General features: G+C 36.9%; 1 protein-coding gene across 2 annotated transcripts in view; it reads right to left on the bottom strand.

Annotated features, from left to right (window-relative positions):
- Positions 1–1,245: 1,245 nt before the first annotated feature.
- LOC135215406 (RNA-binding protein FXR1-like) overlaps positions 1,246–14,115 on the bottom strand; it is a 196,816-nt gene continuing 183,946 nt past the window's right edge. For both annotated transcript variants that reach the window (XM_064250006.1, XM_064250007.1), the window contains 2 exons: positions 5,979–6,140; positions 1,246–4,222 (listed from right to left, as the gene is read on the bottom strand). In XM_064250006.1, coding sequence (XP_064106076.1) covers positions 3,816–4,222; positions 5,979–6,140 — 569 coding nt within the window. In that variant the 3' untranslated portion in view covers positions 1,246–3,815. The remainder of the gene's footprint in view (positions 4,223–5,978; positions 6,141–14,115) is intronic.

The raw sequence follows: 14,115 nt of genomic DNA, 5'->3' as shown, positions 1-14,115 counted from the left end.
TTCTGCCAATCTTTTGTACACATGATGTTACCCTTCTTGCTTCACCTACTCTGTCACTTACCTCCGGCTTTTTAACATTACCAGATACTGTACTTCCAGATAACTCATGAAAATCTAATGCTTGCAATCACTGTTCCTCTTCCTAGTTCCCATTTACCGTCTAATTCCCTCCAGCTCAGAGTGACTATTAACTTTCTCCCCTTGCAAACGTTTTCAGGCTCTTGTAACCTGTGAAATTCTATAGTCTCTCCCCAATCAGCACTTTTTCTTGAGCAATCATCAACCATTCCACAGTCCATTCATCTTATTCCACAGTTTTGCAGCACCTTTGATTTCTCCCATCACTACATTCTTAGATATTAAATAACCACCCTCATTTTCACACCTTACAAGTCACTCTCACACACAGTAGTTCTAACTCGTAATGCACTTCCCTCATAAAACCTAAATTAGCTTTTAACAATTTACCATATATCTTACAGCCTCTGTTATTATAATCATATTAATAATAACAGGGCCACTTACTAGAAATTCAGTCTTCCAAAGAATATGGTATTCCGTTAAAAGTAGTAAACGAAGTTAATACTAAATACAGAACAGAGAGATCAGTTATTAGAAAAGAGAAAATTAAAACACGAGAACTAAAGAAGTGTAAAGTATGGGCCAGTTTTTGTTAGAAAGTGAATAAAATTATGTATTGTATAGGGTATGAATATTGGCTTTGGGATATCATAAATGCTTGCTTGTAGATTATTTCTGCTTATCAAAAAGGTCAGACCACCTAAAATCAGTTAAGTGCTACTGTGTTATTATATTATATTAGGTAGTTTAACTAGATCATACAATCAAAAGACTAGACTTATAGGTTTGCCACATATAAAGTGGTTCAACCAGACCAATTAAGTCATATTTCGAGACTGCCATATACGGCTGCCATGAGAATTTTGTTCTGAATGAAATTTTCATAAATGAAGAGCGGATATGTACTGAGGCAGATGAAAACTTACAGCTGGATTGCACCTAATATCAGCCAAGTATTAAATTTTATTCTTATAAATGGATGATTGGTTTGATATGACTGAATTTTGTTAGCGTAAAAATGTAATGGTTTGTATGATTTATTGTTTATTTTTCCTGTTTAGTCGAGCTATGTGCTTTAATGAAGCAATATGAAAGATCACATGTTTTCAGCACACTTATGAAATTCGAAGTTGAGATGGATACAGCTAAAATGATACAACAAGGTGAAGAATCAAAACATATTTATTTTACTGCAATAACTTTCATTTCCAAAGGCAGCAGATACAAAGAGGGTGGTAGCAAGAACAAGCCATGTGGAGAGCTGTCGAGCATCTAGCTTCAAGTATGACCCACACCTGCTCTCTGCTACTTGCTGGCTCACACCCTGAGGCAGTATGTGGTATCAAGAACATCGCAAGAAATTACTCAGATGACACATGTTTTCTGTTAATAAGAAATTAAGTTATATTGTATTCAACATCATCTTCCATGCTGACTCAGAATATGAGCCTCCTGTAATGGATAACCAACAGCACATATGGTTTGCAGGTCCCGTTATTAGAAGCAATGTTCTGCAAAGATTAGAACACTTAGGCTCTAAAGGATATAATCCCATGATGAAAAATGCCTGGAATTCCCTGCTCAAGTGATACACTTGGCTGGTTTTACGTTGAAATGGACAATTAATAACTTGTGTATGTGGTCCTTATCATGTTTTGTCAACTTGCCTCTGAAGTGCACTTCAAGATCAGCTAAGTACGGATTGAGAAGCTCTACTTACATGAAGTACTACAGGAGGCCTTTCTCAACAAGCTTATAGCTCTTGTGAAAGGTATTTCACTGTTTAGTAGTATATGTCTATTGTTGTACCGACATGACTGCAGTCTTTACGAGAAAGCTTTAGCTTTCATTGTCCTTTATTTGTATGAAATCTGATTAATAAAATTAAAGATGCTTCAATTAGGTATATTCGGTAGATATAAATTAACTGTCTCAAAATTATTTAAAATTTCAATAAATTACCATTTGAGTGATGAGCAAGTCATATAAGTCATTGAAACCAAGGATGATGTAGTAAATATAGAAAGAATTTTCAAATGGGATGCAAAAAAGCATTGGTTGAAAAAATTAGTTAATTCATATACATATACGATTTCATCATTAAATTTGTTATTTTTCTCAACATGAGCTGGACTTTACGAGTCACTTGCAAAGACAGCCATTTAATACAGTGTAAGACATGCAACACTCAAATTTCTGATACACTAAGTCACTAACAGCACTGTGAATGTCATGAATTATTGGGACAGAAGTATAATGGTGAAATTATTTCAGCAGTCATCTATGGAGGGCATTTTTACTACATGCCACATCTCAATACTAGAGGTACACACTTGGCATAATTGACAAATCTCTGTCCACAGAACAAAATAAGGTTAAATTTGTTCGTAGGAATAGTGTTAGTACGTATGAATTATTCACAGTTACACAAAAGAGCTGAGGCAAGACGGTTCAGCTGCAGCATGACTTATGCCATTTTCTGTACAGCCCGGTCATTACCTTAAATACACTTTGTGGTGAAACATTTCATATCTTGAGAGTAAAACCCCATAAGGTTCAGTGGCTCTTCTAGCTCTGTTTTGAAACATTATATCACATTTACGTATATAATCACAAGTTATTATTCATGGTGTCAAATGTCCTTATCAGTTGTATGCAATGGTCTTGTTACTTATTAAAACCAGACAAAATAATGTGCTTATATAACTAAAGTCAATTTAATTCAATAACCACATGGATTATGGACTTGGACATAAATTATGAAAACTATGATAAAGCAGTGATGCCTACCAAGGACAATATAAAAGAAAATCAAAATGCCAAAAGATACAAGCCTTTCTACACCTATCAAAAGCCCATTCATAAACAGCTGTTATACAGCTTGTGTAAATTTGAGAATTTAATTTTAATTTCTTGCAAGCAAAACCATTTTTAAAAGGAATATGAAGATCATTTTTGAGAAAACAGTAAGGAACATACATAAAAAATATGTTTCTTACAAAAATGTCCTCAACTTAAAAATTACTGTACATAACCAATTCCACTTCCAACAAGTCAAGAACTAAAAATATAATCTCAATATCCCTAACCACATAAGAGTTCCAATACTTTCAGGAAAATTTAAGAGGATTTCTTCAACACTGTATTTCATATCAAATCCAAAGCATGTAAATAAAAACAAAAATGAATACTGATATGTATAAAATAAAGCAATCAAGCTTTATTGAGAGCTATTCTTTTTAAAAAACTTAAACATCTGAATGAAGCATACTTTAAGTCTAATATAGTTAAATTTTTATCAGCACTCACAAAACATTACTCATGATTAAACAAAAATATCCACAATATTTGTTCATCATTTGTTCAGTTTCTGTAGTCATAAGTCCTTCAGTAGCATTGTTAGGTTACAGTATTTCAGTGATAATCTACAATCAAGTATAACATAAGGTTCCATCATAATGATAGTTTTACATCATTTATTATAAGTTTCACAGTGGGGAAGTCACCTTCAATGGTTATATATCAATGCAAGACTACAAATACGGTGTTGTCATCAATAGGAGAGGTGAAATATTTCAGGGAGAACCTTCATGTCACCAGCTGCAGCTGAGCTTGAGTACTTAAATACAGAACTGGTAGTAAGGCATACATGGAACTGGCCTAACCAGTTTAACTGCAAGCATCACATACTGGTAGGGAGGCCATCCCTTAAGCTCTTACCATCATCAAATCATTTAGTTGCCATTCACAGCTGGTTGATGAGACCTACGGGGCTGCTGTGGGGGGCGGCGCCCTGGAGACTGGCGAGCAGGAGTGCCCTCATGTCGTGGGGGTCGTCTACGTGGAAGTGTCCCTTCCCTACTCGGTGGTCGGTCAGGGTGACCCCGCCCACCTCCTCGACGGCCTCCTTGATCCCCTCCAGCATTGCGTTCTACATTGTTACGCCCTGAAGGTTGAGACTCCCAGTTTTCCCCTGTTGAGGCAGCCCAGCCTTCATCACCTCCCCAACTTTCATTTGCAGAAGTGCTCCAACCTTCATCAGCAGAGGTTCCATCACCACCTTCACCTCCACCTCCACCTCCTCGACGACGGAACTTTCGGTGTCGACGCCGACGCCTTTTGCCCTCGCTAGTTACAGACTCTGGATAGATGGAAATGATTACCGTATTTGTAGTACCACTACTTTCACCCTTCTCATAACTTAAATTTATGTAAGCACAAGCACAGTGGAAAAATATTACATGCATTAAGTGAAAGACTAAGGGTTAAGCAACAAACTGTTCAGATTATGATAACGCAAGCATGTTTAAAGTGTACAATACTACAATGAAGAGTACAGATAAGATGTGTGTGTACTTCAAATCCACAGATTCCCTGAAGACTTTTCACATCTCATCGATGAATATCTTTGCCTAAACCAAGTCTCTTTTGAAATAGTACCCAATTTATAATGTCTTAATACATAGGCAAGCATGGATTTATAGCCTCAAAAAACGACAAACTTTTGACATCTCTCAAGAAGCATAGCAACTTTGTGGACTGGACTTTCTCCAACTGACAAAGCAAATTTGTCTATGGAGGTAATTGTCTGGGAATTTCTACTGACATTTCAAGAAGGACTGAGAACTAATGCCTCTTTGGCCACTAAGATACAATTAGAATAAGCTGAGAGCATCTGGATATGCTACATACCTAAAAGCTCTCAACTCTTTTAAGTAACCCCTCAACAGCTGAAACATACGGAAAGCATACACAAATAGGTTTATCTAATCTTGAACCAAAACATTTACTGCCTAGGCTTGGGGGTTCAGAACTAGAGAGACATACAGAACACTCCAAATAGCCTATCAAACCACAGGGTTACAGATTAGTCAGGAAGAGTACCTGTCCCGGACGACTTAACATGTCCGCTAAAGCATTCAGTCAAGCAGACACAAACTGGGGCATGGACAAATTCCAGAGGCTAAATCCCTGGTGATGGCTACCAAGGTTTCCAACTTCATTGGGAGCGTTATTAACGATTGTTTCAATTTTAACACTTGTCAAACCCACTAGAAAAATTACAGAGGTCATTTTTAAACATAGAAATTACTTGGAGCATAAATCCCTTACTGTCCCATAACTACAGAAGAACATTAAAAGTTATCTTCCTGACGTACTGGTAAATGTCCACAAGTACAAGGTATATACTTTAAAATAATCTTCCTGGCCTGTGGGTAAGTGACAAATAATAGAAATGCATCATGACAAATTTTTAATCAATTTGTATTTTTCATAGCTAACAAACCTGAGGTCTGTTTAACAATAGGATAATCATTTAGTGCTAGCTGGAAACCAGTTAAAGACAATCAAAGATTGTAACACATAGATCCGGCTTCCCATGCTGCTGGGTTACAATTATGGACAATTCAGTGAAACTGCTTCATCTCCAACTCTTGGATAAAAGCAGTTTAATCTCCAACTCTTAAACAAAGTTAACAATGGGTAGAACATGTCCTTTAAACAGATAGGTAGTTCTTCCTAATTAATACGTGAGAAATTAAGTCCTCCACATTTAAAAATTAAGAAGTCCCAATGCCTGATAAAGCCAGAACACATGTCATCAAATCAACTGTGAAGGAGGCCCCACAAATATTCATGTTCATCCTCCTGTTGAAAAACTTGACTTTGGGGCCCCTCAGAACCTCCTTGGTGCTTGCTCCTTCTCCTCTATCTTCTTTTACTAGTATACTTAAACATTCAAGTTGGATTTTGACACTAACTTTTTATAAACAATATATTTCACATTAAGGGATACTAGTATGATCAATAAAAGATGCGCTGTTGCAGTTATTTATGAAGTACAACTTCTGATGCACTTAAACAAGGTACAAATGACAGCAATATGAGTGACTAACCTCGATCAAGACTGCCTACACTTCCAGTTTCAGCAGCATCTAGCACAGTTTCTTCTTCGTCTGCCACACGTCGTCGATCATCATTATGACGTCGTGCTGTTCTAGGAGGCAAAGAGGCATCGCCTTCATCCCAGTCTGGGGTACCTTGCCGAGACCAAGGTGCTGAAAAATTAACTGGCTTTAGTAGATAATACGCAGTTTGCAAACCATTATAAAGATTAAAGTAATCTTCATAATACTCCTTACAAAAACTCTTAACCAAAAGTTACACTATTAATATATAGCACACGATCATAATTGAAATTTACAGAGAACTCTGGAACTGAATGTTACATTATCCACAAAACATAACTTCATATTTTCCATATTTTTATGGCTCAGCAATTAATTACGTATTGAAAATGATTTTCATAGAAATGAAGCAACTGCATAGGTAATATACTTCAGTAATTTTCTGGTTTTGACAGATGATATTCATGGGAACTATCTAAGTTATTCTTTACAATATCCTTCAACAATAAAAGAGAGAGAGAGAGAGAGAGAGAGAGAGAGAGAGAGAGAGAGAGAGAGAGAGAGAGAGAGAGAGAGAGAGAGAGAGAGAGAGAGAGAGAGAGAGAGTTTGTCATTTGGCATCCTGTCACTGATGGCATAGCCTAAAGAGATATATGGAACTAAAAATACAGTAGTAATGTGAACTTCATGGAAGGATTAGTACTTGTGTTAATATAGAACTGTAAATTAATATGAGCATATTATTTCACAAAACTGAAAATATCATCCTTTATTTACAGAAGCCTTAAAATGTTCATGTATTTTGGTACACCATTCTGTCCAAGCTGTAAACACTTATCCTTACCCTAACCCATTACTGTTTAACTAAATAAATTATCAATCAAGTCCAATTTCTTTTGACAGTGCTTTCAAGTTAAAAATAGTTGAAATCCTGCTAGACAGCTTAGGATTTCATTCGTCTGCCATACATGATTTCTAACCTGATGGGTTTGAAGCCAGATAAAATTCTTAAAATACAATATGAGTTAAAGAGCGAACAAGTATACATAGTGTAATTATAGTTAGTATATAGTCAAAATGGGGTTTCTTACAGCAGTGAACTTTTTTTCATTCTAAGCAAAATTCTTCATAAATTTGGCACAAGCAATAACACACATGGGCCAGTTCCTTTTTCAAGATTACATACCCTTACTTTGTCTACATTGTGAAATCATGTTTGATTGTTGCTCCTTTAAGTCCATATGGGCAGCTTTTCCCATCCATACTGAATGATGTAATGCAAGGTGTTGCTGCACAGCTGTGCTTGTGTGGTTACATCAAGTATTCCAGATCATTCTTCTGTTTTTATCAGATAGAATAGGATAGACTAGATTAGCCAGACCTCAGAGACTAACAAGGGCTCTTCTCGGGCTGGTTTTATCACGATACTGTTCACTCTTTATTGTGTTATTCTACAATATGTATTACACAAGTGCAATGGTGCATTCATGATGCTTCTTTTAGTTTTTCTAATTTTGCTACTCAAGTCATTATTTCATCTGGTATTTGTAAATATGTTCTTTTAATTCCTTACCCAAAATGTGATCAGTGTAATAAAGCTACTAATTTTATAGCTTTTTATGTGACATAGATGGGATTTTCATTAATTTCTGTAATTAATATGTTAAACCATTAAGACTAGTAGAAACCATATCTAAATAATTAATGAGACAATAGATAAAATTCTGTACCCCTGACCATTTGTGAACACATGAAAATACTATTTAATCTCTCTCTCTCTCTCTCTCTCTCTCTCTCTCTCTCTCTCTCTCTCTCTCTCTCTCTCTCTCTCTCTCTCTCACATAAATGGTGTGGCAATTGGGTCTCCTCTGAGTTCTATTTACCAAAATGTAGAAGGCTGCAGTAGAAGAAAACGACTTTCCTGGAAAACCCAAACATGCCATTTATGCCATATACATTATGATAATTTCATCAACATCAGAAAGAACCTCAGGGCCTCATTCTACTTTTCAAGAAAGTTCTCTTACAGGATACACTGGATAACCTCCACTTGTGAAGTTGCTGGGAGTGATAGCTTGCATGTACTTCCAAACATGTAGCTGACACAAGAGTGGGAGAATATTTCTCAGCACCTTGACCAGAAGAATCAGCAGATCATAATACTATGAGCTCTCAGTCATTAAGATTCCACCAGGGTCATCCTGAGACAAAGCTGATGGTAATACTAACTACTCACTCTGCTGATTACCCTGCAAAAGAAGCCTGAAAGGTAGAAAGATGTAAACATCCAGATTACCCGAGGGGTATTAGAAGGTCTTCTCCAACACTGCCCAGGGATCTGGAACTGGCAAAAATAAGATGAGTTTTCTGTTCAGCTTGGTCAGATAAGTTTGAGGGTGAAACAGCTGTTGATGGTTTGTCACCACCAACAGTTGCCTTATCCTTCAAAGACAGGGTGTAGCAAGACTTCGGCACAGCTCAAGAAGAGTTAGTGCTTAGAGGAGACAGAGAGAAACTAGAATGGGAGGAGGAGAATGGAAGGAACATGGGATCAGAGGTGAATTCTTCACCGAAGATGCTGGCAAACACTTCTTGGCCTTCTTCCAACTTAATCAAATTTTCCCACTGTGGGGAAGTCCAGCCAACGCACTTCTAAGGACATAAAGCACTCAAGCATCCTTGCAAAGGTGGTGGTTCACATTTTTTTCTCCATCCAGGACATAACCAATGAGAAAGGCAAATTAACACTCAAATTTAATAAGTGATAAAATAAATAAAACAGCACCAGGGAAGAGTGCAAGCACAATATTACTACTCTCGAATTTTGAGGAAAAAGCGAATAGTGATGTAAGGCTAAAGAGGTATATTCACCATTCACCTCCCATAACCACCAGATAACAACTTGGTTACCAAGGTCAACAACTGCTCCTGTTCACAGTGAGGGAACAGTCTTAAGTAAAAGCCATTGGTTTGTATTTCCATAGAAGGAATTTGATATTTGCTGTTGAATGGAAGGTGAACAGTCACCTAAAACATGATACATTTTGTATGTTGTTCTGCCCTCCTATGCAGTCTGAAATTTTAACACTCGTGGATTAAATTAGTTTTCCCAATTTGAAGACAACCTAACATCACTTCTCTCTCTCTCCCTTAACAAAATAAAGAATAGTACCACAACCTGGCATAGGGTTCAAGAAATTGTAAGGTTTAGATAGAAAAATGTCACCAACTGGAATAAGTATACATATGTACAGTATTTGTTGGTGTAATTGTGGCAGCTTATCACCATCTTCATTAACTTGAATGCCTCCATGAACAGATATGAAAAAATTTTACCATTTACACTAGTTCCATAGAATTCAAGGGCTGAAAACTTCACCCACTCAACAGTAATTTTTAGGACAAATACAATTTATGCCACAGGGCAAGCACTAGGACCTGTTTAGACATTCAGTGCTGAAAGTAATGTTGAAACAATTGTTAAAAGAGGGTGGAAAGTAAAATGGAAGACAGAGAATATGAATAGAGGTACTATAGGAAAAGGAATGACAGGAGTTGCAGCCAGTGGCAGAAGGGATGCTGCAGATGCCCAAAAGTACTAATGCCTAAAGTGCACAGCCTGAGCTGTTAGGATAATCAAAATTTAAATTAAAAATTGTGGTGGGGAATTTTTCTAATAAAAACTGCTTACCAAACTGTTGATTTTACAATAGACAACTCTATTATAACATCCTATGCTCTACTGGATAAAGAAAACTGGCTTGTTTTTTCAGACAAAACTACAGCAAATCATTCAACAGAAGATGATTTGGAGTCATCTGTTTACCTTAGATTGTGTAATATGGACCTTTACTTACATCACAAGTTTTTAAAATAATTTGTAATTTTCCAAGGTATACAAACCAGAGCTTTTTATTAAGGAGTATCCTTCAGCAAAAGCTGGAGTCACTCAAACTTATTAACAAGGCAATTAGTGGAGGATTGGGGGAAATTCCCACTTGCCTGCCATCACTGAGCACTTTGCCCTTTGGCATTAGGGACTCAGCAGGGTGGTTGAGGTGGGATTATATTAAAAGCATCTGGCTTGCGTAACTAAAAAACACAAATTAGTACTAGATTCAAACCGTATGACTTGTATCATTTATCTGTATTACTTTAGTTTATCTAAAGAAGAGCATAATTGTTTAAATTACCATTTGTTTTATATATGCTAGTAGTACAACAGTCCTTCCATATTCTCTTGTTTTTGGTTTTATCTATTGTATATAACAAATATCATAAACTGTCATAAAAAAATATAATGTAAACATCCTTTGTCTCCTGTGATTGTTCAAGATAAAATAGTCAATTGTAGTCGAGTGAATTTGCGGATTATGGTATATTATACTAAATGCAAATAGTACAGCAAAAATAAATAACCCATGCGGTAACATCTACAAATTTGTAAATTATTTCTATATGAATATACAAAAACTATTGCCTTTTATATGGCAGACAGAATCCCAAAGTGGGAGGTCATCTCTCAACTGACTGGCTAGTTGAAATGTCAAGATCCTGGTCTCATTAGTGAAAAGGGAACCCTGTCTCCTCTCATCTCTTATTAACTTTGACACAGGGATGCCAGAGAGATATAGTCCTGAAGCTGAGTAATAAGTGTCACAACTCTTACTTCAACAGAAAAACCTCAAGAGAACCAAGTGCAACCCCTACAAGAGATGACATAAGTCAGAAGGCAACTAAAATCTGGTGAATATAACTGGAATGAACCTACTGACCATTTCAAGGCCTGCGATGCATAGGTTTTCTTAAATATCTTTTTAAATATCAACTGTATCGTCTTGAAATTTTGGCCCAACATGTTTTAGACCTTCTGCTAATGTATGGCAATATAACTAAGTATCTAAAATTATCAATAATGGCACTTTACTTTTGAACATTTCCAATTTTCTTTGCATCTGACTGAGACTTCCTGTTAACAAAATATGAATGAAAGTGTACCGTACTACGATTATGACGTAGTATAGTGTTTTACATTTTTAAATTACTTTATGGATTATTGTTTTATGTATCCACATTAGTTTATGCAATAAAGTTTATTTGTTTCATTATTTTGGGAGATTATTATGACCTCTTGGTTTATTCAGTGTGTATATATACTGGAAAATATACCCGCTGAAAATTAAGAGGGGCAGTAGTTACAAGCTGTTCAGGTGTGTTTATATTGTCGTCCGGCTTCCACCCGCCCATCCTGAACTCGGTGCCATCGAGCAGGTATGGGCGCATATGAAGCTATGTATATGTACGTTCATCGTTATGGCATTTCACCAGGGCAGACCTAAAGGCCAGATTGGAGGAAGCAAGGCTTGCTGTCACTAAACAAGTGTGGGAAGGAGCTGTCCAATGAAGTCAAGCTTTCGAGAACAAATACTGGCTTACTGACAACATCCGGGATTGCCTAGATCCAATTGTTGTCAACGTCACCAGTGATGACGAGGACGATCTGTTTTTAGACAGGGATGGGAGTGAGCTGAAATATCCTTATACGTGTGTATATATAGTCCTGTTATTAATAAGTTTTGATATATTTATCCACCAGTTTTTTATTTTGTATGTCTATACTTTTTCATGGTTACTGCAAAAATTTACCTCAAAATCTGTAAAATTTCTGTATATATTGTACATACTTTATTGGATACATATATATAATAAAATAATGTATATAGTGATCTTACTTTTAAATAAACTATGATCTGTTTTTTTCCTTCCATATTTATATCTCCAATAATAATCTAAAGTTCCCACTACCCCACGATTCTCATGGAAATAGATAAGAAAGGTACATGATAAATAAAAACATACAAATGGCTTTATGAAAAGTAATCAGTAATAAATGGTAGTTCGTGTACATTTTAAAACGTAAAGAAAACATATGGCAGTACACTATTCCATTCAAAAGTATCAGACAGAGTAAGAAAAAGAGTGGGTGGGGCTTCTTTCCTAACTATTTGGCTAAGCAAACGACAGGTGTTTGTATATTTACAACTAATACTGAGGAAATTGAAAATTTTCTATGTAAAGTGTCTTAATTATTAATTCAGGGTACTTAATTATATTGCCATATATTAGCAGAAGGTGTAAACCATGTTGTGCCAAATTTTTAGGAAGATACAGTTGATATTTAAAAAGATATTTAAGAAAACCAATGCATCGCAGGGCTTGAAATGGTCAGTAGGAGCTACACAGATGAGCATTAAGTGCACTCTTGTACGCATGCACATCAGGAGTCTTAGACAAACCAGGAACACCCTGTGTCTGCTTGATCATATGCACAGAGTTTGCTGTATTAACAATACTGTCACATGAATGAACCGTTTATTTGGGGTGTGTGTGTGTGTGTGTGTGTGTGTGTGTGTGTGTGTGTGTGTGTGTGTGTGTGTGTGTATAGGGAGTTGTGGATGCATCAGACACTATCCAATAATTTGAACAATCACTCACATACAGGTTGACATATCCAGTGGTATCAAGCAGTGATGACTTGTTGCACATCAACTTGTCATCAATCAACCTTCTGTATGCATGCACACAATCCAGGAATCTTGCACAAGCCAAGTAAGGCAATGATGACTCTTCTCTATGCACCTTATCAGGGGCACAAACAGAAGAGTATATGACAGACATCAGGTTTCGGCAGCCAACAGGAAGACACTGGTTCACAAGTGCACTCATAGAAACCTGTGTCAACCCTACCCACTGCAAACATCTCACACATCAGTAAGTGAATGCCACCACCAACTTCTGAAGAAGGAAGGCATTCACTCAAAGTTCAGTGGAATTCTTGCGAAAGGGCTTCTGAAATATCTTCCCACAGAAAGAAAATACCGTGTAAGACAGAAAATGAGGAAAAGCTCAACAACAAGGAGGAGGACTGCTTCTACCCTCAAAGAACCCTGAGTCAACCCTACCTACAGAAGCCATCCCCCTGAATGGGCAAATTCCATTACAAAACTCAAAAGGCAGGCAGGCACTCTCAAAGTCCAATGGAACTTCTTGTGAGAGGGCTTCTACGACATACTTCTCATGGAAGGAGGAGGAGGAGGAGGAGGAGGAGGATACAGTTTTGTGTTTTTTCTTCTTATTCCATCTACAAGTCATAATCTCCTCAAGGAGCAGGGTCTAAGAAGTATGGCCTGTACTTGTTATCACATGTGCATCGGAGTTACCTTTGTTATACAGCATAGGTTGGCTTTCTTTCCTACAAGAAGAGCCCCTACAAAAGGGCAGAAGGTAGGGAGAGAGACAGAAAGAGATGGCAGTTCAGAAGGATGAAGCCAAAAGGTTTGATAGTGTTGAAGGTGGAACAATCACCTTTAAAGAAACTAGCAAACATCTTTTGGTCTTCCTTTGCTGTTGTCAAACCTCCCTATGGAAAGATGACCAGCCAGCAAATGCTAAGCACCAATGCAAAACAAAAGTGGTAACATTAACACCATAGGCATAAAGTGACTAAACATCCTCTTATGTCCATTATACCTTTTGCTGTCTCTTACTTTTTCAATCCATGTTAAACATAAAACAGAACCACCCTACAGTACATACAAAAAAAAATAAATAAGTTTCAACTTGGCATTCAGCAGTGTGGCATGACATCCTCAGATGACAAGACAAACACTAAAAACAAAAAAAAATTAGTAGTTGGTGACAGCAGGCGAATGGGGATTCCATCACTCACCCACATACCACCAACCAACTACCTAACTTCAAAGTTTCAGCAAGTAATTCCAGTTCACAATGCAGAAGGCTCTGGTTTGTATTCCCATAGGAACATTTTGGTAAGAAAGGAAGTGTTAAATTTACATGTATTACTTCATAAGTTTTGTTGGCTCTGACTAGGAACGGTGGTGGTGGACTATCATTTATAAAAATGCCTGACTAAAAAGCTATTTAGCGGGTGAGTTACTAGGTGTCTGAATCTTATCACACTTTTGATGGTTAAGTCCAACAATTGCAATTGTGTGAATTTACAAGGGAAGGACTAAAAATACTCCAGCGCTGCATCTGAGTCTCTCACTGCAGATTGGATCAAAGTTTTTTTTAAAGTCAACTTTGATTCTGAGCCACATTTGGC

The sequence above is a fragment of the Macrobrachium nipponense genome, chromosome 5 (genome assembly GCF_015104395.2).
Source record: "Macrobrachium nipponense isolate FS-2020 chromosome 5, ASM1510439v2, whole genome shotgun sequence".
Taxonomy (NCBI): domain Eukaryota; kingdom Metazoa; phylum Arthropoda; class Malacostraca; order Decapoda; family Palaemonidae; genus Macrobrachium; species Macrobrachium nipponense.
Note: the sequence above shows the minus strand (reverse complement) of the source record. Positions and strands in the feature narration are given on the sequence as shown.